The 26,309-nt window shown below is 30.7% G+C and overlaps 1 protein-coding gene across 1 annotated transcript; it reads right to left on the bottom strand.

Moving 5' to 3' along the window:
* Window positions 1–55: 55 nt before the first annotated feature.
* On the bottom strand, window positions 56–11,889 carry LOC134696772 (delta-like protein B). The gene is made up of 5 exons (XM_063558720.1): window positions 11,707–11,889; window positions 8,142–8,240; window positions 4,292–4,361; window positions 3,219–3,311; window positions 56–288 (listed from the first exon to the last, which is right to left on the bottom strand). Exons 1-4 carry the CDS (start codon window positions 11,786–11,788, stop codon window positions 3,257–3,259), a joined length of 306 nt encoding a protein of 101 aa, XP_063414790.1. The 5' UTR covers window positions 11,789–11,889; the 3' UTR covers window positions 56–288; window positions 3,219–3,256.
* Window positions 11,890–26,309: the final 14,420 nt, after the last annotated feature.

Below are 26,309 nucleotides of genomic sequence, written 5' to 3' on the forward strand. Positions count from 1 at the left end.
GCATTTAGACATCTAAATAAAACATTTTGCAATTGGTATCTTTAGTTGCTTTTTATTTACTGCATATTTGACTATAAATAGAAACAAATGAAAGAAAAAAAATTGTAAGAGAAAAAATACAATTTTCTTTAGATGAGATGAGAGAACATACATTTATAATCACTTCAGTAGAAACAAATTAAAAATGTTAAAACCTTTGAAATTGTATCGTTTCGCACATACTGTAACAACAGAAGTGCTTGCAATATCTATTTTTTTTAAGTTTTCTTTTTGCATGGCCAGAGGTCCCTGTAAAAGAAATTAGAACGATTACATAAAAACAAATACACACCGATGTTAATAAAGTTTAAGACTATTTTATAATGAATAACATTCTTTAACAAATCATGGTATTTGTACAACTTGTACAATGAATTACATTCTTTAACAAATCATAGTTTTTGTACAACTTGTACAATGAATAACATTCTTTAACAAATCATAGTATTTGTACAACTTGTACAATGAATAACATTCTTTAACAAATCATGGTATTTGTACAACTTGTACAATGAATAACATTCTTTAACAAATCATAGTATTTGTACAACTTGTACAATGAATTACATTCTTTAACAAATCATAGTATTTGTACAACTTGTACAATGAATAACATTCTTTAACAAATCATGGTATTTGTACAACTTGTCCAATGAATTACATTCTTTAACAAATCATGGTATTTGTACAACTTGTACAATGAATAACATTCTTTAACAAATCATGGTATTTGTACAACTTGTACAATGAATAACATTCTTTAACAAATCATGGTATTTGTACAACTTGTACAATGAATAACATTCTTTAACAAATCATGGTATTTGTACAACTTGTACAATGAATAACATTCTTTAACAAATCATAGTATTTGTACAACTTGTACAATGAATTACATTCTTTAACAAATCATAGTATTTGTACAACTTGTACAATGAATAACATTCTTTAACAAATCATGGTATTTGTACAACTTGTCCAATGAATTACATTCTTTAACAAATCATGGTATTTGTACAACTTGTACAATGAATAACATTCTTTAACAAATCATGGTATTTGTACAACTTGTACAATGAATAACATTCTTTAACAAATCATGGTATTTGTACAACTTGTACAATGAATAACATTCTTTAACAAATCATGGTATTTGTACAACTTGTACAATGAATAACATTCTTTAACAAATCATAGTATTTGTACAACTTGTACAATGAATTACATTCTTTAACAAATCATAGTATTTGTACAACTTGTACAATGAATAACATTCTTTAACAAATCATGGTATTTGTACAACTTGTCCAATGAATTACATTCTTTAACAAATCATGGTATTTGTACAACTTGTACAATGAATAACATTCTTTAACAAATCATGGTATTTGTACAACTTGTACAATGAATAACATTCTTTAACAAATCATGGTATTTGTACAACTTGTACAATGAATAACATTCTTTAACAAATCATGGTATTTGTACAACTTGTACAATGAATTACATTTGATTTGAAAAGGAGACGCGAAAATTACCAAATTTACCTTCAAACTGTCAATGCAATGCTCAAATAATTGACACGCATACAACTGAAAAGGCCGTTATTTCTAGTGTACGGAAAGGTTAGAAGATACTGCTCTATATGTGGCACCACTCTTGTTACTCGTGTTAGTAATGCCCTGAGATAAGATAATATCGGTAGGTCTTATTGGGGGGGAAAACATCGTTATCTTTGAAACAGATATTCCATAACAATCAACAATCAGGTGATGCCGTCCGTTAATTTAACGAAAGGCTGATTCCAATTTCACCAATAGGAAGTCTTAATTTAATAGCTTCCATCTGAGCAACAACCCTCTATCAAGGAAATCGTCAACAGTCAATATCTGTTCAGCTGTGATATTTAAACTTCATAGACAGACGATCCTGGAATTGTTCCACATAGAAATGGAAAATTCAAAATTGGGAAACAGAAATCATCTCTGTTTTATAAAGTTCTGTTTTACGAAGAACTGATAAATTTTCGGCTTTCAATGTTTATGAGTGTCCCGAATGAAATGAAATCCAGAACGACATTCGGAACTGATAACATAAATTGTAACTTCCATTTTAACGAACATATTGCAAGATACATGGAACATCATATGCTTAACATGTAAACAATGTTCGACACAATTCAGGGTTAAGGCTAATAATCAAAACAAGCTTAACATTAAGACCAGTAAGGATCACTACAAAATTTTACATTCATAAAAAATGATATGAAAAAAGAGTGAGATATATATAAACTTGCCTAAATGACGCAACGATCCTGCCAAGTATCAGGATTGATAAATATTCTAGCAAACCACACATTTACAAACGTTTTTTCCTTGTCAATGACTAGTTATGTGATGCTGCATACTATGTCAAAAGACTTGAACATAAAAAGAGCTCATAATTTTAGGTAATATGCGCTCTAATAAAAAAAACACTCTGTAGGGTTGTATCCGTACATGATCTTTACACCCCCATACTCTAGATAGACGGGGAACTCGCAGTCGGTGGGCAAGATGTTTAAATAGTCAAACTACTGTATCACAATATATAAAAAAGAAGATGTAGTATGATTGCCAATGACACAACTGTCCACACGAGACCAAAATGACTAAGACATTAACAACTCTTCACCGTACGGCCTTAAACAATGGGCAACGCTCAAACCGCATAGTCAGCTTTATAAAGGGCCCGATAAAACAAGATAAGACTAGTTCGTCAATTCCAATTTTGTGAGTTCAATAAATTTACGTAGCAGGTAGACTCGTCTCTAATCTCAGTTGAATAGGATTTTCATTTTTCCTACCGAAGGTCGGTGGTTCTCCCCTGGCACTCCGGCTTTCTCGACCAATCAAAACTGAACATCACGAAAAAGCACAATTAAAATCATAAAAAACTTAACTTAATAATGATAGGAAATAGTTAACACGAATTAAGTCAATGAAGTACAAAATGGTAGATGCGTTTTGTCTATGGGGAACGGAATTGACATTATCGTGGGAACGAACTGGTAAACGTTGAGTACAGAATGGCAGAGGTACGAAATGCACAAATTACGAGATGACTTGATTCCGATTTGGAGACAAACATTTTTTAGATTTCCTGTATTGTTTTATTATATTTTAAAACACATTTCTTACCTTTATATAGACAACTTTTATACAACAGCAAGGAATGATCACAAGAAAATAATCACAGAAATTATACAACCAACAGCTATAACAGTAAACTTCCTGAAAAGAACAATTGGATTTGCGGCATACAACATTTGACGTCTGATTAACATGTTTTTTTATTTATGTTTACGGGAAGTGGTAGTAAACAAAGTTCATATTTTTTAACAACAAATATCCTTTCAATTCTAGTTGCATTTTATGTATGACTGTTTCCTTAGTGATGATCTCTTATGCAAGTATACATTAACGAAAATCAGTTAAAAATCTGCTAAAAGAGCAAATATGTATAAAAATGAAAACCTTGACAAAATGCACACCTTCAATATATGTATAAACAGCCAGCAAAGTGAAAACATCCTATCATTCAAACTGTTGAAGGATTTTTCTCGAATAACTTTATTTCTATAATGATAATGGGATAGATGGACAGATGGCCGGAAGGACGGACAGCCGAAAGGACGGACAGACAGACAAAATGATGGATAGGTGTTAAAACCAAATGCCATCCTCCTTTCAACTATTACTTTAAGTTACTGGTGCATAAAAGTTGTGATGAGTGAAGACAAGTTTTGGTACATGAGACTACCACATTAACTAGTCATTTAACGATAAAAAGGTATGATGCATACAGCAACACATAGTTTAGTTGACAAAACCTGAGTCACCACTCAACCAATAAAAGCAACGGAAGTTAAAAAATTGTGTCAACACATGATGTGTACCGTAATCGTCGTATGATAAAAATCATGCTATGAAAAAAACAATATCTGGTTATGTGTAGAAATGTTAAACAGTTTACGTGATATTTGAAAAAATATGATATGATCATTCAAAAGATAATTTCGCAACGGAATGTTTTTTTGATTTAAAAGAAACCTAATCAGAAAAAGAAGATAAAATCAAACTTTGCTTAACGGCAGTAATGAAAATATGAATAAATAAGATGACCTCACTCGTGTTAAAGCTACCCTTCTTTTGTCACAGCTATTCATATTAATCTTACTTTAAGTATGTTTGTTTATACTAATACTATTTACCCATCTGAAAGTGAATTTGTTCCAGATCTAGGAGTTGATTTGACGGTTGTGGTAACTGAGGTATCTGATTCTGAAAGAAATATAGTTTATAACATTTAATATATCTTAATTCATATTAAACAACGAACCACAATATCTTACAAATAGATTTAAAAAATAATAAAGTATTAATACAGTATATGATATTAAACAATACCCAAACGTTACAAAATACCAAACGAGATCTTGAGGTCCACAAATTGTGTTGTACGAAGATAGGACCCTTTAATATAGTACGTGAAGTTTATCTCAATCGCTCCAAGCCTTTTTATAGATTGAATGAGATGATTTATTAGGGAATATCTGAGATCTGATATTTATATTTAAACTCTATATATCGTCTGGTTATCGGAATTCAAATGGAAACTAACTATGCACCACTTATTGCGGACGTGTTTCTGTATTTAACTATGATATACATTTTATGACCAAAATCAACAAAGACACATCAAAACAACATCTGATACTTAAATTCCATAACACTTTTAGATATTTGATTGATATATCGGCACTCAATGATAACTTCTATTATATTGACAGTTATGTGCGAATAAAACAAAAAAAGTCATAAAATTAATAATGTCAAAAATAAGGGTACAACAGTCAACAAAATGTAATAATCTTATTCTCTATTGAAAAACAAATAAGTCAACAATAAAAAAAAGAAAAAAAGCATATAGACAAAGAACATTTAATTAAGAAAGATATAAATACAAAATTTTACTATAATAGCACAATAACAAAATGACAGGATGTTAAAGTACCGAGCCACGTCAAACGGATATTACCAAAATTAGACTAAACGGTCAAAGTTTTCATTTACAAAGACAAATTAAAGAACACTATAATTTTAAATAACGTAAGTACCTAGAATTAATACAAAAAGGCCATCGTGTATTGATACAGATATTCTATCAATAAGGTCTTGGTATCTTCCAATGACCTTTTGTGAAAAAGAAGGAGAGTTATTGACATAACATTGGTGCATCAACTTTCTGCACAGACACTGGTGACGGTTTTCAAAGTCTGAATAGCAGCTGCAAGGTCTTGAATAACGAATGAGTTGGGAAATTTGTTTGTCATAGATTCTGGTACTGAGATGACCGTTTATGTCAAGTTCGAGGTATAAGTTAAAAATAAGTTAAAGGAAGGCCGTGTCTGTTGTTTCTATAAATTTCTAGTTCTGTGGAATATAAATAGAACTTAATAAGAAAGTTTGGATTGCTAATGGAAAGAACATCATCAATATATCTGAATGGGAATATAAATGATCTGACTTCTTTGATCGTCTTGTTTATACAAGATGTCTCAGACTAATTTGAAAATAAGAAGAAGTCGACGAGACGAGGTGTTCCCATTTCGTTCCCATATGAATGCCGAATACTTGTTGTAAATATCTCCAAATTCAACAAAGAGGTTCTCAATCAGAAACTCCGGCATAGTGATAACTTGTTCCTCTGCGTAGCATGGTTCAACGCGCATCTGGCGTAAATGCAAAATTTAATCGTGCTATCTATGAAGAATTTATTTGCCCTTCTGTTCACTTTTAGCAACATATGCCGTATGGTATCCCCAAGTAAAAAATTTGTAGCGTATGCTACCAATTTTATGTGAAAAGCATTGTGGATTACTTCTTTTAGTCTTTTAATTTAATCTATTGATCCTCATTATTCTGTATTATACAACTGATGATACTTATATACTACTGACGCTACTATTTCCACAAAATGATATTTATTCACACACACACTAAGCTTATATACCATGTTTACCAAAATATATAAAGTAAGATAAACAATGTAAATTCTGGAATATGACAACACTTTCTGAAACAAGTCTTTGATACAAATCGATAGAGAATATTATTGAAAGTTTCTTTAAGGATGTTCGCTTGTCATGTTTTGGATTTTTTGTCAGGTTTTTGGAATCCTCTGGTTTTATCCATACTTTATTGATTTACAGTCACTTTTTTTTACAAATGTTTAAAAATTCATCTTTATTAAATTTGACCTGACAGGATATTTTTTTTTCACTACACATCCAAGCTATGAAACACATTTCATAAAGCCATCCTACGAAACTGCAAATTTTGACGAGGCTTCTACTTACAGTCGGTTTCCTGATAATGAGTGGCTTTGCCAAATTTTTGGACTTCCCCTTCCTAATTTGACTTATTTTAGTTCGGTATTTTTGATACACATTGTTTTTTTGTTTTTAAGGATGTTGGCTTGTCATGTTTTGGAATTTTGTCAGTTTTTCGAAATTCTCTGGTATTATTCGTTTAAACGCCTTAAAAAATTGCCCTTTGACCCCCATTTTTCTTTTGATAAATCATATACGTGTATAATGCTAAGCCATATGAAAAAGTCTTATACAATTTTAATCATTTTTTAATAGTTTTTGAAACTTTAGATGTCAATGATAAAGCTATGAAAAGTCAAGACAGAACATTTTCCGGCAAAAATGTCAAATGCTAATATAGCGAAAACAAGCACATTGACCTTTATATTTTCTTTGCTTTTTTATTCCTTTATTTATTCCCTATCATAGTTTACTATATACTAGTTTTATCAAAAGTTAATTATTGAAACTGAGAAGCGAACTCCCGTAAAACGATTATCAATGAAAATTTCATACACATTGTTAAATAAAGATCAATTGTTCTTATAGTTGCATTAGATTCGCAACACGCTTTGACATGGCACGTTTCTTCAAAGCACGTTTTGGTTGCATTTCAATGATGAGGGATTACCTTCAACAAATGTATTACTTAACCAAATTTCAAAACTAAGAGGCCAATTTATTCCATTTTCGCTAATGAACACAGAATATCATAAATAGTGGAACCTAAAAAAAAATCTTATTTCGGTAGCAGTACACAGGTTGTTTTCGCATTGTGGCCCAGGTTGATTTTTAAATATGAAATTTATCGTGCAATACAACAGATTTTTAGTTAGTTAAAGCATAATATAGCCTTCACAGTGAGTTTACGTGTAAACACAGACCGTGCTTAAGTTCAGAAATTATTGCAGTCTTTTCATACAAATCTTTTAAGATTGCACATGATTCATCCCTTAGTTATGAAAAAGATGTTAAGTAGATAATGTGCTGTTTGTTCAATCACAGTGTTCAAATACAATGACGTAAGCAGGGTACACAAAATTAATTCCTGAATGTGCACACAATTTTACTACCTGCACTTTTCAATTCAGTTTTCTGAAAATATGATGTGAAATATTTGATTTATTTTTTACAACTCAATATTTAGTATCAATACTATCAGATAGGGTATAATTCCAATGGATTATATTTCTACTTTGGATTAAGTTTTGTGGAGTTTTTTCACATTTGTCAACCCTTTTTTAGTAACATTTTGTATCAATTAAATGCATATTGTATATATTTTGAATCAATTCCATGCATATTGTATATATTAACAATTAATTTCAGATTGTATCTTTTGGTACTTTTTACTCACTACAGATTGGATGGAGAGTTGTCTATTTTTGGCATTTATACTGCGTCTAAATGTCTTGTTATAAACATCATGTTAACTAGTGATAATCAAATTTATGGTGCAGGAAAATTGGTACCGTTAATGTTATTATGGACGATGCTGTTTTTTATAAATTTTAATAGACATGAACATTAAGCCTTTTTGGTTGGAAATTATGGAAAAAACTGTAGCAAAGAAATGAGTGTCAGTTTTTCCTTTTTGTACTGTTTATTACTACCAGAAAGTATCTAAACATGTAAATAAACGTACAAGTGATAGTATACCAAAAAGATCAACTAAAATGAAGTTACTGACCACAGTGTGTTCCTTTGTAACCTGTATCACAGCCACATGTGTATTGTGGACCATTAGAAGTGCATGTTGCACCATTCATGCATGGATTCGCGAGGCATGCTGAAAATAAGATAGAAAAATAAATTTTTTATCAATATATTAACTAGTTTAGAAGTTTCTAAGTTGCTGCATACATCCACTCATATTAGTAACCATGTGCGAAAGTTGTAAAACTTGTGTCTGATCATATCAATCGTCATTTGAACAATAAAACATGTTTAAACCTTAACACTGGTCTCTTGGTAAGGAAATTAAAAAAGATAGTCGTTTGGAAACAAATGTCACAAATTGCAAAAACTGAGTAATGAGCTTGATTTAGGTAATTTATTAAACCTTGTAAAGGAGTGAAAAAAAACCTTTTAACAATAACAAAAAATACCAGGAGTATTAAATGATGAAAGATCGTTATGAAGTATTTCAAAGAACTCTCAGGTACATGTAGAGTTAATTTGCTCAATTTTGTTTTCTTTTCAGGTTCCCAATTGATACGAGTATATATCTCCCACTTGATACTATCAGATTATTACATGGAATTTTTCATATCGCATGCATTATCAGCCCTAGGTTCAATATCAGCCCAAGAGCCGCAAGGCTCGGGGGATTATTTTGACCGAGGGCTGATAATACATGAGATATGAAAAATGACATGTTATGATCTTTTTATCGTGTGCTTCAACAATGAGGAAAAATCACAGATTCATATATAATATTGATCCTTTTACGTGGTTCCCAAATAGAAGTTGAAAGATTGAAAAATTCACGGACGTCCGACCCCAAATTTAATACATTTGATATGAAATCTTTCTCATCATATGCCTCAACAGAGAAGAAGAATTTATGGACGAATCGACAAAAAAAATAATTCAACAATAAACCTAATGAACACTGTAAGGAAAAAGTCATTTTTGTTAAAGAAACTTTCTCAGTTATTTTTGAAACTTTTTATACAGTAAAAAAATCATTTATTCAATAAATTTTTTTTATTATTTTTTTACACAGTATAATTTTTAGTATCCAAATAATTGTTTTTTTACACTCCTTTGTCATGCTTTTCACTGAAAGCGTAGCATTGAGGTGTATTTACCGGAATTTGTCGAATATCACCGGAATGCTATTCGATAACGTTACGGAAAGGCATGTGATAAACTTTTCATATCAGCCCGCTAAGCACCAATTCGAAAAATATGTAATTTACGTTAATTTAATGCTATTATCATACAGGACAAATCATATGTTATTTAGTTTAACATAGCATGGCTCGAGGGCTGATATTGACAGAGGGCTGATAAAACATGCGATATGAAAACTGACATGTTATGATCTTTTTATCATATGCTTCAACAATGGAGTTAAATAAAAGATTATAGAAATAGAAGTCCACAGAATGAAAAGTTCACGAACATTGGACCCTAAATGCAGAAAATTCGATCAGAAATAATAGCATATGCCTCAACAAAGAAGAAAAACAGCAGTATGATATATTTTGATATGGACGATAAAGAAAAATAATTCAACAATATACATAATATAATGAAAGTAAACATTTATCACCCAATTAATATTAATATTTAGCTACAATAAAATATTGAGAGTTTTATGATTGGACTAAATGAAGTATAACCTAATGTCTTGAAGTTACTACGTTTAACGCGTATGCAGTAACTTAATTGCAAATTAGAAATTGGATGGTCACGATTTTCGTTGTTGTTATTTTGTGTGTTTTGTGTTATCTCTAAATTAATAAACAACATGAACAAAAATGTAAATTGTATGAAAAGTATTCTTATATGAAGACCTATTATCGTCATCCAGTAAAATCGCAATATATCTATCTTTAGCGCAAACGCAGTAATACACAGAAAAAGGCTGTTCCGCGTTACGACCAACTTATTTATAGTACCGGATATTCTCAATTTTCGACATTAAAACCCCCACTTTACATAGGCCAAGATTCAGATACAAAATATATTAATATCTCTTCTACAGCAAAATAAACAAAAACGTCCATTTCAATTGTTCATGGTTAAAGGAGTAGGTTCAGTAAGATCCCTTTTTGGTCCCAAAATATAGCAGTTTAAAAAAAATTGTTTAAATGTGAACTTTTCGTTAATTTTTGGAAGGTATAATTTTTCTGCTACATAAATATTGACTGTTTTTGGCATTACAATGCGCATATATCGGGAACTCGCATCATTAAGTCATGCTAAATTACTGAAATCTTCACAATTTCAGCATTTTAGTTAAATTTTAGACGCTTTCTGTCTTAAATGAAAGTGGCCGCATTCGTGTTCAATCTTGATATTGAAATGTAAGTTGTGTTTAATGATAATACATAACATATATAAAGGTCGAGGATAAACACGAATGCGGCCACTTTCATTTTTGAGAACAAACGTATGAAAGTGACATTTTTTTGCATATTTAATAGATTTTTCATATTTAAACTAGAATCAGAGCGTTTTTAGTGAGTGAATCAGTTGAAATATTTCTCCAAAAATAATTGAATCAATTGAAATAGACATTTAAGTGTTTAAAAAGTGTCCAAAACCTTTCGTCAGATGAAATTGAAATTTGATGCCAAAACCGGCCTTTACTCCTTTCATAAAACGAAAATTCCTTGAAATGATGTTATTGTCTTGACATGACAACGAAACAAGGTGACGTCACAAGTATGTTTCCGTAAACAAAAAATCAAATGTAAATACCGGGCGTTTTAAAGCTTCGTATACGCCTCAGAACGAATAGAATTACATTGGAAGAAAAATATATAAGTGAAAATACGATCAAAAATATAATCATTGAATAATATAATATTACTAATATTATCAAAATTGGGTAAAACGGAACAGCCAAAACAGTATCGTATGTATAGGGCGTTCACAGTAAACAGATTTACCGAATTTGTCCTATAAAAATCGAAAGAATTCATGGCAGCCGTAGATGTAACCATGGTTAAATAAAAACAAATGTACCGCTGTCATGAATTATTTCTTAATTATAGGGCTATTTGCACAAATAGTAATATAAGGAAAATGAACATTATATAGAAAGGAAAAATGATACCACATCTTTTTTTTTTAAATTCTGGGCCCCAGTAGATAACATTTTAACTGGTTAGTAACAATTACTTTTGTTTCAAAACATATAAAATAAGGAAATGACACTTACAGTTTATATAAGGCATACTTTTACTTAGATAACATTTTTCTTTGCAATACAAAAGTTGAAATATGTTATTTTAATACAAGTGCGAGAGTGTATTTATGTGTGTGTGATTTTTTCTTTTCTCCTTTTTATTATAATGTTGATATTCATATAATATATATTCACAGAAGAAAAAAAAGTGTAGGCTATTTTTCAAACATCATAGTCAGGTGATGATGTACAGGGATTGTATAAGCCTGACAACTAATTTTTATTTTAATAAATAAACAAAAAATACGATTGATACTTAGAGGACATCAACATGCCATATATTTCCAATGTTTTCACTTTAAACTAATTCAAATAATAAACATATACTTACGATCCCCTCCTTCGCCATGAATAATTTGTGCAAAGCTAATGAGGCAGATAGTAAAACATAGAATCATATTTAAGCTTTCCATGATTCAGTTTTGAACTCAAAATGATGTTAGTTGGAGTTTTAAATTTGTATTTAATCTCCTCCTGTTTGTCAGCCTAGATCAGTGTATGAGGTTGAACTGAGAAAACGATTCGTTTAAATATTCTTTAACCGACTGAACAAATATCGTTTAAAAGGTATTGATTGGTTAACAGTGATATAATGCACCAAAACGGAACTGTTAACACATGTCAGGTAATGGGTATATCTAGCTAGCTATTTAACCAGGTATAACTCTCTATTTCCTTCGGAAATCTTAATTAAAAAATTAAAGTTGAATTTCACCGTTCCGTCGGTTGATGATGTTTGATCCCTTATGTTTTATTGACTTCCCCGTTTTGCCTACACCTTTTAGTTAGATTTTAATGCTATAAATTTTTGTATCTTTAATTATATAATTATTTTCTGTCTTGAAATGAATTTCACAGTTACTTATACTATTTAATAGTATGTCAGGAAAAACTGATAACAACATTAACCAATAATATATGAAAAAGGAGAAACAGGAACCCCATCAAAATATTTTGTGATCATTCACATCTAAACCTTCCTATACGTTCAGGTATTTCACATCCAATTCTATATGGAAACATTCTTTATAAAGCACAAAAATGTCAGTATTCACCTCAGAAACTAACAAAACCGTTGAATAGACTTATTTAGAAGGAATATAGTTACGATACTGTTGTCAGTTCAATCAAAGATTGCATATTTTGGCGTTAATATTGAATCATTCATAATGTCTTTGCATCGGAATTAAACACATGTATTTAAAAACTAGTTGTTGGCATGATACGGGTTATGTACAATGTACTTCTCATATATAATATGATGGTATGATACTAAACCCCTAACGGAAAGGATTGTGCCTGATATTCATATGATGAAGACAATCAGTTTAAATGAAGCCTAGAGCTGCCTTGTCAGTTAACGTCTAGTAGTCTGTTGTTATTTATGTATTATTGTCATTTTGTTTATTTTCTCTCTTTACATCTTCTGACACCAGACTCGGACTTCTTTTGAACTGAATTTTAATGTGCGTATTGTTAAGCGTTTACTTTTCTTTATTTGTTAGAGGTAAAGGGGGATAGATCTCAAAAACATGTTTAACCCCGCCGTATTTATGCATCCGGCCCAAGTCAGGATCCTCTAGCATTTGTTAGTCTTGTATTATTTTTAATTTTATTTTCTTGTGTACAATTTGGAATTTAGTATGGCGTTCATTATCACTGAACTAGTATATATATTAGCTTAGGGGCCAGCTGAAGGACGCCTCCGGGTCCGGGAATTTCTCGCTGCATTTAAGACCTGTTGGTGACCTTCTGCTGTTTTCTGTTCTATAATCGGCTAGTTGTCACTTTGACACATTCCCCATTTCCTTTCTCAATTTTATTCAACGTCCAAAAGCAAAGGTGGCTTTAGATGAATTTGGCTATTTGTTTTAGTAATTTTTTAATTTTTTTTTTAATTTCGGTACTTATCTAGCTTTGGATTTCAAATGTTTAGCTTTGAGCGTTCCTGATGAAGGTAAATTCAGAAAAAGCACTTCGACCGCAAGTAATTAATTACCCGACTATAGAGCAGACAACATCCGAAGGTCAACAATGGGTCTTCACTGTAGCAAGAATTCCCGCCCCCGTAGCTGTTCTTCAGATGGCCCCTAAAAATATGTTTAATAGTACAGTGAAAATGGACGTCATACTACACTCCGAGTTATACACTTAAACTAAAATTAAATAGTTTACAAGACTAACAAAGGCCAGATACTCCTAACTTGGGACAGGCGCAAAATTGCGGCGGGGTTAAACATGTTTATGAGATCTCAACCCTCCCCCTATACCTCTAGCCAATTTAATGTAGACAATTAAACGCATAAAAATACGCACATTAAAATTCAGTTTAAGGGAAGTCCGAGTTGTGAAACCTTAGTTTAACATTAATATCAAAATTTATTAACAAACAACTTTATCAATGTTTATTGTATCATGTTAGTACCGAAGCACTGATTACTCAGCTGATAATAACCTCGGGGACTGATAGTCCACCAGCAGAGGTATCGACACAGTGCTGAAAAAATGAAAAAAACACGTTTAATAATTGCTTGCGTTCGAAGCGCGTTTCTGGATTTACCCTTATCGGGAACATTCAAAGCCAAATATTTGAAATTCAAAGTTAAGTAAGTACCGGAAATCGTTGAAGCTATGGCTTAGTTGCCTGAGGGAGTTGACACCTTAGTTTCACATTAATTTCAAAATCTATTAAATGACAATTTTAGCAAAGTTTATCAAATCGTGTCAGTACCAAAGCACTGACTACTGAGATGAAGATAATCCCGGAGACTGATAGTCCTTTGATTGATAAAGTAAATCATTTTTAACACAAACTTATTATCTTAATATCCATGTGAAATCAAACACTGTAATCACATTAATATAATAATAAATGCAAATCTCATAAAGAAAATAAATTTTAAAAATTGACTTCAAGAGAAATTTATTACATGTTTCAAAACAGTTAACTTTGAAATATGTGGGGCACTATGCAAAATCTATTTTTGTCAGTTTTAATTGACAAATGTCTGGCGTAAATATACACGGTCTATAAATGTACATCATTCACACTTCAATGATTAAGATAACTTTTAACTCAGCAGGAGATGTTTTAAATATTTTTACACTTTTTAAAAGCAGATGTTAAATTTTTTGACTTGAAGCATTTTTCAATTTGGTTTTAAATGTTGAAAAATGCATTTTTTAATTTGACTTTTAATAAAACGGAGCGTTTTTCATTTTGATTTACAAAATTCGAAAAAAAAATGTTGACCATTTTTCATTTTTCTCAGCTATTTTAAATTTTAAGATTGTTTGAATATAAGTTTTTTTAAATTTTCGAATTATTGACACTATTTTAAAAATGTTCATTTTACTCTTTTTTTTTTGTCTTGTTAAAACAAAAATATCTCGAAGACCTTGTTAATGATTCATATGTGTGCACTGCGTGAAGTATCAACTAATTCCGAACCTGAGCAGTATACTGAAAAGTACGATGATGACCAAAAAAGATATGAATTTGTATTAAGTAGTTAACCCGCTGAACACACGACTGTTTACCTACATGAGTGTGGAACATGCCAAATATCCCAATAAATATACAGAATACAGCAACCCGATCAAAAGAGCAGAAAATAGCACAAGGCCACCAATAACCGGAGGTGGGCTTCTTTTACCCATTTGCCTTTTCTATTCTCTATGCTATCATATAATATATACGTCTGAACCAGGGACAACTCTACTCTATCCATCAGATCACCAGTGATGGTGATACAAGGCTGAAATAACAGCCCAATAATGTTAGATCTGTATATTTGCGGATATATACGGGACTTGACATGTTCCTCACACATGTAGGTATACAGTCTAGTGCTTTGTGGGTAAATTATTAAATACAAATTCAAACTTTTTTGGCCAATATCGTTTCTACAGTATATATTACCCATGTTCGGAATTAGTTGATACCACATACAGTGCACACGTATACATAATTTTTTTTTTTTAAACAGCATGCTTTAGATAAGATACAAAACGAAACAGTGACGACAATTTGAAAATTTAAGACACTTAAATTGAAACAAAGTTCATTATATTCAGAATACCAAGAATGATGCAATTTGAATAATTCTTCTTAACTTGATATTGCGAAATAAAATTTTTTTTATTTTTTTTATCTATTTTATCAAAATAAAAAACACTCCATGTTGGAGCATTTTTTATTTTAAATTTTAAATTTCATGTTGGAAAAATGCTCCACGATAGAGCATTTTTCATTTTTCAATATTAAAATCAATACTAAGTTTAGTATTTTCAATATTCGCTTTTTAGAATAAAATTGATATATGTTGAAAAACTACACCATAGAATTCTAAGATAAAATAAAAAAATATGAGTATAAGCTTTCAGATAAGAAAAAGAAATAAAAGGTTAACGGGACTCGTTTTGTTGCTACATAATAAAATAGTTAAATTCACAACAAATTCTATTACAAAAAAGTACTTTATCGAGTTATCTTCCCTTGTATCTGACATAGCTACCCTCATATGCCTTTTTTTTTAAATAATCTGATTTTATAAAAAAAAACAACAAAAAAAAACAGCCGTAAATATAATAAAACACATATTTTTCCACATCAAAATGAAACGTCTTACACAGGTTTTACATACAACTCTCGAAATTTTGCACATTTCATTACATATACATCCTATTGTTCATGTTGTTATCAAAATCCAAGACCCCCTATCTACCTTAATGATGAAGTTTGATTATTACAGATAATCAATGAAAAACATGTTGATTTTTTAACAAAAGTATTTACATGACAAAGAATTAATAATGTCACTTATCATTATAAAGCAAGTTGCAAATAATTCTGGTATCTATGATGAGTTTATTTACAACAACTAGTTCCATGCCACTGCTAATGAGTTTTATTAATCCAGGGTATCATCAGTTCAGTAGTCAGCACCGCTGTAATGACATGAATAATAATTGAGATGTTCATAACTTTCCTTTCATCATTAAAATAGATAGGGTGTCTTCCTATTTGGATTTTGATAACAACATTTGACGAATCATAAGTCCTTCATGGCTTATATGAACATTGCATTGAACAACAAATCGGAAGACCTAACTTGTTTGTGTATGATACCTAAACTTCACAAAATTCCGTACAAACAACAGTACATTGCCGGCTCATCTGCATGTTCTACTAAAGAATTGTCCATTAGATTGACTAAAATTCTGTCCGCAATGAAAGGGGGTCTTCAGATAAACTGTGAAACTGTTTACTCGATTAGTAGTAGTATAAACCATATGTAGATTCTAAAAAACTCTAAAGAACTTCTGTATAATTTAAAATCTCGGTCTTTTTCGGAACTTAGTTCTATCAAAACCTTTGATTTTTCAACCTTGCATACAACCATTCCCCATGTGAAATTGTAAACCGTCTAAAAAAATAATCCACAATGCTTTTAATCATAAAAATGGTAGAATACGCTATAAATGTATTACTTTGGGATATCATAAGGCATATTTTTTAATAAGGAAAAAAATGGTAAAACATACTACACAGAGGAACAAGTGATCAGTGTTTATATATTTTTTTCAGTGTCGTTGAAATTAGTGAGACCGTTTTTTGTTATAAACTGATGAACATGTATATTTTGTTCTTAAGAAAATATTTTAATTGATCCATAAGAAGAAATCCCTTTGTGTAATTGTTGGCTTCCAAAACAATGATTTTTCGACATCCTTTCCGTATGCAGAAACCTCAACTTCACATTTCACGTATAAAATCGGTGATTGCAATAAACATGTGCGAAGGGGATACTAACGATACAGGGATAGTCATCAAACGTAAACATCGATCCCTCATGGAAATAAATAAAATCTTCAGTAGCACATCGATGTTAAAAAGTCATAAATCGAATATAAAAATAAGTGTGGGTAACAAACCAAAACCGAAGGAGTCAGAATAGCATCAATTGATGAAATAAAATATGCTAACAATATTTATAGGTTGATAAAGAGCTTCTTGTCGAGAGATTGTTTGTTGGAAATTGCGACTTAAAGGTCCAATCGGGCTATTTGTATTGGTGTTATTTGGGTCTAAAATCGAAAAGAAAGAAATTTAGATTCTGCTTTAACTTTGGTATATTACCTTCAATAATATACCATTTTGTGTTAAATACAAGTATCCGGTATGATTTATCATCTTACTGATTTCTATCGTGATAACGTATTTTAGTATCATATTTGTAATGTACTTTAAATTTTAAAGTAGTTAAATTATGTAATCCTCTCAAAATAATAATTTATAAAACGGATGCGGTGAAGACATTTGTGGTGCTACTAACTGCATCTTGTTATCAACATGTCAACATTTACATATTAAAGTGAATTCTTTAACGTCGATCAAAAATCTCCTTGGTGTTTTCATAGGATACAGGGTGAAATATTTTTGCTCAAGAACACCCATTGTTCCTTTCTTTTATATAAGACTTCAATAAACTATTGAAGTCTTATATAATTTGTTTTATGTGTAGGCATGTAACGCAAACAACAAAAAACAAAATATAGACGATGCTTAATGAGTTTTAAAATTAATGAAAAATTTCAGTCAGAAAGTATTTCAACAAAACAAAAATCCTTCATCCATGTCAGTTTACTGTGCATGCTTTGGGTTAAAATATTCTTGGACTTGAGTGTGAATGTCAAAGGTGCAAATGTATGTCTCATCGATTGCGTAAGGGTTAGCGACAATTTCAGTACTTTTTGGCTATTTCGTGGTGGTTTTTTTTATTGGTGGAGGAGGCCTGAGTGCCAGAAGAGAGAAACAACCCCTTCAGTAGAAAAAATGACAATCCTAGTCATATAAGATTGGAGTACAGATTGGCGTGTTCACTCCTACTAAGTTTTTTTTACATAATAAAACACACATTTTCTGTATTAGTGAGCTCTTTTTACCTTAAAGCCTTTGAAAAAGTTACAGCATTATATAACTTTTGATTTGAAAAGATGAGAATTACAAATGAGTGTATTGGATAGTGCCCATCAATACTGTTACTTGTGAGGATAATTCCGATTAATGACTGACCCATGACAAACATAAAGCAGGCTAATGCCGCTACAAGGCACCCGCAAAGAGGAGAGGGATAAATATAAGTTTCAACAACTTATTTCCTAATCTTCTATAAATAAATATGTATAGTAATTACTTAATGTCGTTTGTTGTTGTTATATGTAGGACACTTACATCTAAATCACTTTGAAAAACTAAAATTTATAAGTAGTTCGTAAATCAACAACAGAGATGATTTGAGTAAACCAAATACAACATTGTAAAGCTTTAAATACTGCAAATTAAGAAAATTGTGCCAAAAATGACAAAAAAATATACAATCATATAGATATAACAGCCTAAGTTTCAGTAATATTTCAATATTGTCCTGATACCATAAAGAAATCAAATACAATTGTAAATTGTTCGTTTGAAAAATCTAAATGCATTACATAGAACATAGGCTATAAGAAATGATCACCACTTCTTCCTGTCAAATTAGTATCTTAAAATAGATGAATTTCTAACAACTCACTTGTTTGTTTGTTAGTTTAGATTGTCTCCTCTTACTCAATTTATGAGATTTGAACCTTAGTAGGCTACTGTTGCTTCTTTAATTGTACCGTTTATGATTAAAACCTATCAACAACATTCTGTTACAGCACTTGTTATCAAAATGTAGCATTTTGATTCAAGAATATATTCAGGCAAAACAAATCAAGATATTACTACTTACCAAACACACAAGATTTATCTTGAACGACAATATTGACACAAGTCTGAACAAATGAAGCAGTTCCGACATACTGGTAGGATTCATCCTACATAAAATTAAAACAGACAGAGTATTTTCACGAAACAAAGTTCATATACATCAGTGTTCACAAATTTTTACATTGAATAAAAACTTTTTTTGTTGGATAAAGAAGTCTAAGATGTGCTAGCATTAGACATTATCGGTTATTTTTTTTTTTTACCTAGTCTCCAAGTGAACATGCAATAAATGAAAGCAACGAAAAATTCAATCAAGCAAAACACACATCATTCTGTTGTATTCTATGTAAAAATTATAGAAAACTTTTCAACTCACTGTGCATTCTGAAAAAAAAATAAAACAGTTATAGGGTTCATGCACATGGTATGTCTTTTGTTGTAAGCTATTCGATTGATGTGTTTGCGCTTTTGCTTTTGTCTTTTGATTATGAATTTTCCTCGGAGTTCAGTACTTTTGTGATTTTCCTTTTTTTGTATAACTTTTATGTGGCATTTTAGAATACATTTTACATTTCTAAAAGTAACGTTTTACTTCAAAAACGAAATTTTAATTGCAAAATTGAAATATCAATTATAAAAAGCATTTTATCAGCAAATTATGTATATTAAAGATAACCGTATTTCTTTATAGTTAAACTTTATTACATACTACTCAGAAACCAAAACTTTTGTACGTACATGAAATGTGATTGGGATTTTTTCAAAGTAAAAGGTTATATGTATGTTTGAATGAAAAGAAAATTCTTTAAAGTCTGACGTGAGGCATTAGTTAATAGTTTTTTTTTGTTTTAAATATACATTACCAATATTCATAAACAAAATTAAGCACATCTCAGTTTTTTAATACCTGAATGGCAATATAAGGCACCAAACTTTTAAAAGGAAATAAAACTAAGGTACAGTATAATCTAAACGATTTAGGTTTATTATTTACATCATAATCGACATTCATCAAAGGAAAAGGTCGGGATATACATGTCAATTAGGGAGCACCCAAACTTAACATTCAGTCAAATAAATTACGATCGTGAACGATAAACACTATCCGTGAGAGATTATTTACAATCTATCAACGACCCCATATTCCATAAATGACCTGCAATAATATTGAAAGTCGAAGTAATACAACATAACTGATGCGTTTGGTTGTAATTTAAATCTGACAATCATTACGAAACCAACAACTGAACGTTTGGCCTTGCAAATTGAAATATACAAACATTTTGCATAATAACATAGATAATAAAACGTTTGGCCTTTAAAATGTTGAGCCTTTCTATAACAAAAACTAAACAAATGAACATTTTAATTAACTTAATATAATAATTGAAAGTTTAGCCTGAGAAAATAAAGCACCTGAACGTTTGGATTTAGGAACGATTTTGACTGAACGTTTAACATCTAACTTAGTATGAACGTTTAGTAATACGAAAAATTATATCTGGAAGTTTGAATTTAAGTAAGATACTAACTGAGAGCTGGCATCAATAAAAGGTAATAACTAAACGTTTAGTCTTGAGAAAGATAATAGATAATGATTAGCATTAGGAAGATAATAAATGAACGTTTGACATTGACACTGACAAAGAAAAAAACTAAACAATGGCCTTACAGAAAATCAACTTACCAAACAAAGATAAACTAATAAAAAATTGCCTATTTTTTATTCTTTTATTTAAGGAACTTTTAACAAGTTTAATTTGCTCATTTCATCTTTTTGTGTCCATTCAGTAACATCATTAATTCCCTCAATTTTTAATTGACTATTGAAAGTAAATCAACTAATTAGGGGGGTGGGGGGTTTGCAGGCGAAACGTGCGTGTAGATTATACTGTGGATTCATTTATTTTCGTGGGTACCAATTTTCGTGGATTAAGAAATAGTTGCATATTCGTGTATATTTAATTTCCTTTTTTTTCGAAGTCTGCATATAAGCCAATAGAAAATTTGTTATTCGTTCAACATTCAATTTCGTGGTTCATTTGTACCCAAGAAAGCCATTTTAAAGAATGCTTGCTTGAATTTAGAATATATCAATGTTAAATATAATTTAAGTTAAGTATACTATTATAAACATTAAACTTTTTTAATTTTTTCACAGCCTTTTAACAAGTAATTTAAATCATTTTACATTAAGATTAAAACTAATTAGTATCGATCTTTTTTTTTATGTTTTGAACATTCTACTTATTATTCTCTATCCTTTATTTTTCATTAAGAACATTCTTGTTATAATTCTGAATGATTTGTTTGCTATGAATATTATATTCATTATTGTCTCTCCTTTATTTTTGTTAATGAATTCTACCGCAAAGTGGAAAGGGATTAATATAAGTTGCAAAACTTGTTTCCCAATCCACTATAAATAAATATGTTTAAACTAATTCTACTCGTTTTATGATCGTTTCTTTATTTGTTATACAAGTGTTAGAAGCATTAGTATCTATAGTTTATTTATTTTTTGTTGGGATTTCTACTTATTATTCTTTTTTTCTTTTTTAAGAACATTCGATGCATTATCATGCTATCTTTCATTTATATTTTATATTTTCTACTCATTATTCTCTTTCCTTTTTATGAACATTTCACTTTTTGTCCTCTGTCCTATATTTGTTATCAATATTCCATTCAGTAGTATCTATCCTTTCTTTGTTATGAACATTATAATTAGTATACTTTTTTTATTTATTTGTTATGAACATTATAATTAGTATACTTTTTTATTTATTTGTTATGAACATTATAATTAGTATACTTTTTTTATTTATTTGTTATGAACATTATAATTAGTATACTTTTTTATTTATTTGTTATGAACATTATAATTAGTATACTTTTTTTATTTATTTGTTATGAACATTATAATTAGTATACTTTTTTATTTATTTGTTATGAACATTATAATTAGTCCACTTTTTTTTATTTATTTGTTATGAACCTTCTACTCATTTTTATCTATCTCTTGTTATTTGTTATGATTTCCACTCATTATTATCTATCTTCTATTTTATACATCAACATTTTCCCCATTATCGTCTATCTTTTCTTTATTATGAACATCTAATGATTAGTCTCTATTATAGATTTGTTATGATCATTCTACTCATTATTATCTATCATTTTAATTTGGTATGAACAGTTTACTAACTATTCTTTATCCTTTATTTGTTATGAATATTTCACTCCTTGGCTCGATATTTGATTAATTTGACCTTTTCTTTATTTCTTATGAACATTCTACTCATGATTATCACTCCTTTATATTAGTTATGAACATTCTACTAATTTTTATCTATCCTTTCTTTGATATGAACATTCGACTTGTGATTTTATATTCTTGACACCCTATCCAGACCTGCGTTAATACTCTTTAAAATCCAATAAAGTGTATGAACTTTCTTCAACATAAGATTCGATTTATAATTGACTAGGCATATGATATTGTTCCCAAATAAAACGGATATTGTAATGGACGGCACATCAATTTGCTATCGCGCCAACAGACTATTCATATTACGGACTTTTGACTCCGGATTATATAATTTTCAACAGGGCACCTTTTCTGTGGTTGTACATCCTGCCACTTGGTAAAGTAAGAGCGATTCAATTAAGTAAAATCAAACATATCATCGGTGCTATTTGAGGGGCAAGTTTACTGTTTTCCGATGATTGTGTCGATAACAATAAATATTAAGCAGTCAATTGTTCCTTGAAATTGTACCGGTTAAAAACTTGGTTTTTCTTCTATTGATTGCTTTTGCCTGACTTGGTTCCTAGATATCCAACCACAGGAAAGGTAACCAGTCGGATAATTATATAATCCGGAGTCAAAAAGCTGTCAATTTCATTTCAGTCAAAATTAAACATAAACGCAAATAGCAAAAAATAATGATTGCCCCAATAATACAAGTAAATAAAAGTAAATAGTATAAACAGAGCGTTATTCAAAAGTAATCATTAACAATAGAGATTATCGAAATTTTGTATTTTCAATAATCTAGTTTAATATTGAATTAAATGTTTGTGTGGGTATGTGTGCATTGGAGCCTGTAGCTCATAACATTATATGGCATGGACATAGATGGCGCTCTCACGTGTAATTTGATTTTTTGAATTACCGTATTGGGCATTTGTTAATTTGCTGTCAACAACGAAGCTGGTGCTGCAGACAGTAGTTTAATTATTTAAAAACTCAAAGATGCCTAACAACAGAAATGCCAGGAGATCGCCATCTATGGCCATTGGAAAGTAGAGGAAGACCACGTTCGGGACGCAGACATCACTCAAAAGAAGGATGTAGTTGGACGCAAATGAATGGTCAGGAAAAGACAGGAGGTGGAACACAAGGAGATAACCAAAAAATGCTGAAAATTATCAGGTAATGAGTCGGAGGAGGAAGCACGGGCATTTTCCGCTTAAGACACGACCTGCCACACAAAAGTTTTGAAATGGCAAATAGTTCAATTGATGTTATCCCGACACAAGAAGCTAACTTAATGACCCAATGGGAGACCACGTGCCTTTAAAATTTAAGGAAAAGATTTGAAAGGGAGAGTTTATTGAGCTACATTATCTTTTGAGAACGCAAAAAGAAATTCAAGAGGTTTACGAGGGCGATTTGAAATTAAAAATGGTGAAAATTGCAATGAATAAAAATCGTCAGGTGTTCATTTGCATTGTCCATCAATGAATTACATTCAAATATGCGCTATATAAAATGAGCGGTAACGAGGTCATAAAACTGGGCCTGTTGGGACCTATGACGAATAATTTAGACTAAAAAAGAAAAAAATCCAAATTTACGTTGAATATTGGCTATTACAAATCACATCTCCCACAGTACAAAATAATATGTCAATGCTATTACATGTACAAGGTTAAACAAGAAATACACAAAATCGTGGCCATTAAACTCAAATGCAGCTACACTTTCAAACACCTACACGAGAACACATCAACATTCAAAGGTAATAAGTGATTGTACAAATACGTCAAGTTATTACAAAAAAAGTAGTAATAACTTCCCTACTTCCCTCGTTGTAGGTTTAAACATGTATGTGAAATATGCATCAGTAATCACAGAAATGCCCAATGTAATAACCGGAACTTAGTAGAAGTAAGGACATTTGGACATACTCCTGTTACAGTATCTGTTTGGAAACTTATCTAGAATTTTACAAACATAACAATGTAGCACATATCTATATCTGGTTTCAAAGATGGTTTTATATATAATAAGGGAGAGTTCTTATGTAAAAAAAGTGCAATACAGCTACTTAACATTAATTGATAAAGGAAGTCAAACTCGGTGCATTACTAGTCCTTAAGAGACCCCTCCTTTCCGTAGGTATCACCAATTGGGCTATTGCAAAAACGGATTGGTATTTTAGACTTATTCAACAGTGAGCCTATCATGAGAATCATTCAATAAATGATTTTATTGATCAAGTGCAGTACAGTTCAGTGGAGGAAGCAACCTTTTTGAGTAATAGACACAAAACATTTCCCCATTTAAGTGAGTGTGATGTAATGGCGGCTTTTCGCTTATTGCCAATTGCGCCGCATGACATTCATGATATTGATATGTTGGTGATAACATTGCATAGCAAATCTTATCTTTATAAAATACTGCCAATGGTGGCCTCAAAAAGTTTTCCCTTTGTGAGAAATTTGCCAAAGCTTTGCATTGGATAATACAGTTTAAAAGCGATAATAATAATATCCTCTATAATTTTTTTGATTTTCTTTTTTATTGTCGATTCGAGGCAAACATAAACAATTGGCAATACTTTGAGGATATTACAAGAGATATGCAATAAAATATATATTCCTCTTGCTAGAGACAAGACTTCTCTGTCTACTGCGTTATTTTGGTAAAGAATTTGAAACGCAGAATTTATTCATGCGGCTTCAAATTGAAAAACATGTGAAACTCTCAAAACAACTTTGACAGATCGAAAACATACCTCTTAAAGACATGCAAACTCTTCTTGGGTTCCGTAATTTTGCTTACTACAGGCCGCACTTTCTGCCGTAGACTCATAAGTTAAACAATGTTTTTTTTTTGGTTTGCTAAGATAGGGGAAATCACTTCTTGAAAGACTGGTATGGGCTTTTCTCATTGTTGAAGGCCGTACGGTGACCTATAGTTTTTAATTTCTGTTCATTTTGTTCTCATATGGACAGTTGTCTCATTGGCAATCATACCATATCTTCTTTTTTACAAGTCTGTTATAAATGACTTCAAATTAACATTTGCTGATATTTTAGTTAAGAAGTCCTGGATCTAAACGAAATGTGGTAAAAGAAATGACCTAAAGGGAAAGTCCGTTACTTTTTTACAACCTGGGATCAGAAACAAAAACTGATGCCGAATACGACTCATTAACGAATACTAAATGGAACTACCTACCAATAAAAATTTGTTTATACATTATAAGGGTATGTCTTTAACTAGATACTAATTCAGCAGTATACTATAAAAGGCTTTACATTTTCTTCATATCAGTAAAAGTAATTTTAGGTGACATAGTTTTAGAATTGGGGGAGCCACTGAACTGGCTAGACAGGGGTCTCAAAGTCGGTAATTTAAGACAAATTTGGTATTTCTTTAACCGTGAAAGTCCTATAGATACGATACTGTTTTGGCTGTTCCGTTTTACCCAATTTTTAAATGAGTAATTGTATATGATTCAATGATTTTTTTTTATAATCGCATTTTTCACTTATATGTTTTCTTCCATTGCAATATTTTTCGTTCCGATGCGTACAAGAAGCTTAAATACGCCCGCTATTTACATTTACTTTTTACTTAACGGAGACATACTTGTGACGTCACCTTTTTATATTTGTCATGCCAAGACAATAACAGCATTTCGCGTCATTTTCGTTTTAAGAAATTTAACCTTGAAAAACAGATTGAAATGGAGTAATTTGTTCATTTTGCTGTAGAATAGAGATGACTATATTTTATTCATATATTGGCCTACTTAAGATGGAGGTTTTGATGTCGAAAATATAAATAAGTTGGTCGTAACGCGGAACAGATATGGGAGGACCAACCTTGGACTGGAGTCTGATGGAGTTTAAGCATACTGGATTGTGCAAGCTGGTTTACA

This window comes from Mytilus trossulus, chromosome 14 (genome assembly GCF_036588685.1).
Source record: "Mytilus trossulus isolate FHL-02 chromosome 14, PNRI_Mtr1.1.1.hap1, whole genome shotgun sequence".
NCBI classification, from domain to species: Eukaryota; Metazoa; Mollusca; class Bivalvia; order Mytilida; family Mytilidae; genus Mytilus; species Mytilus trossulus.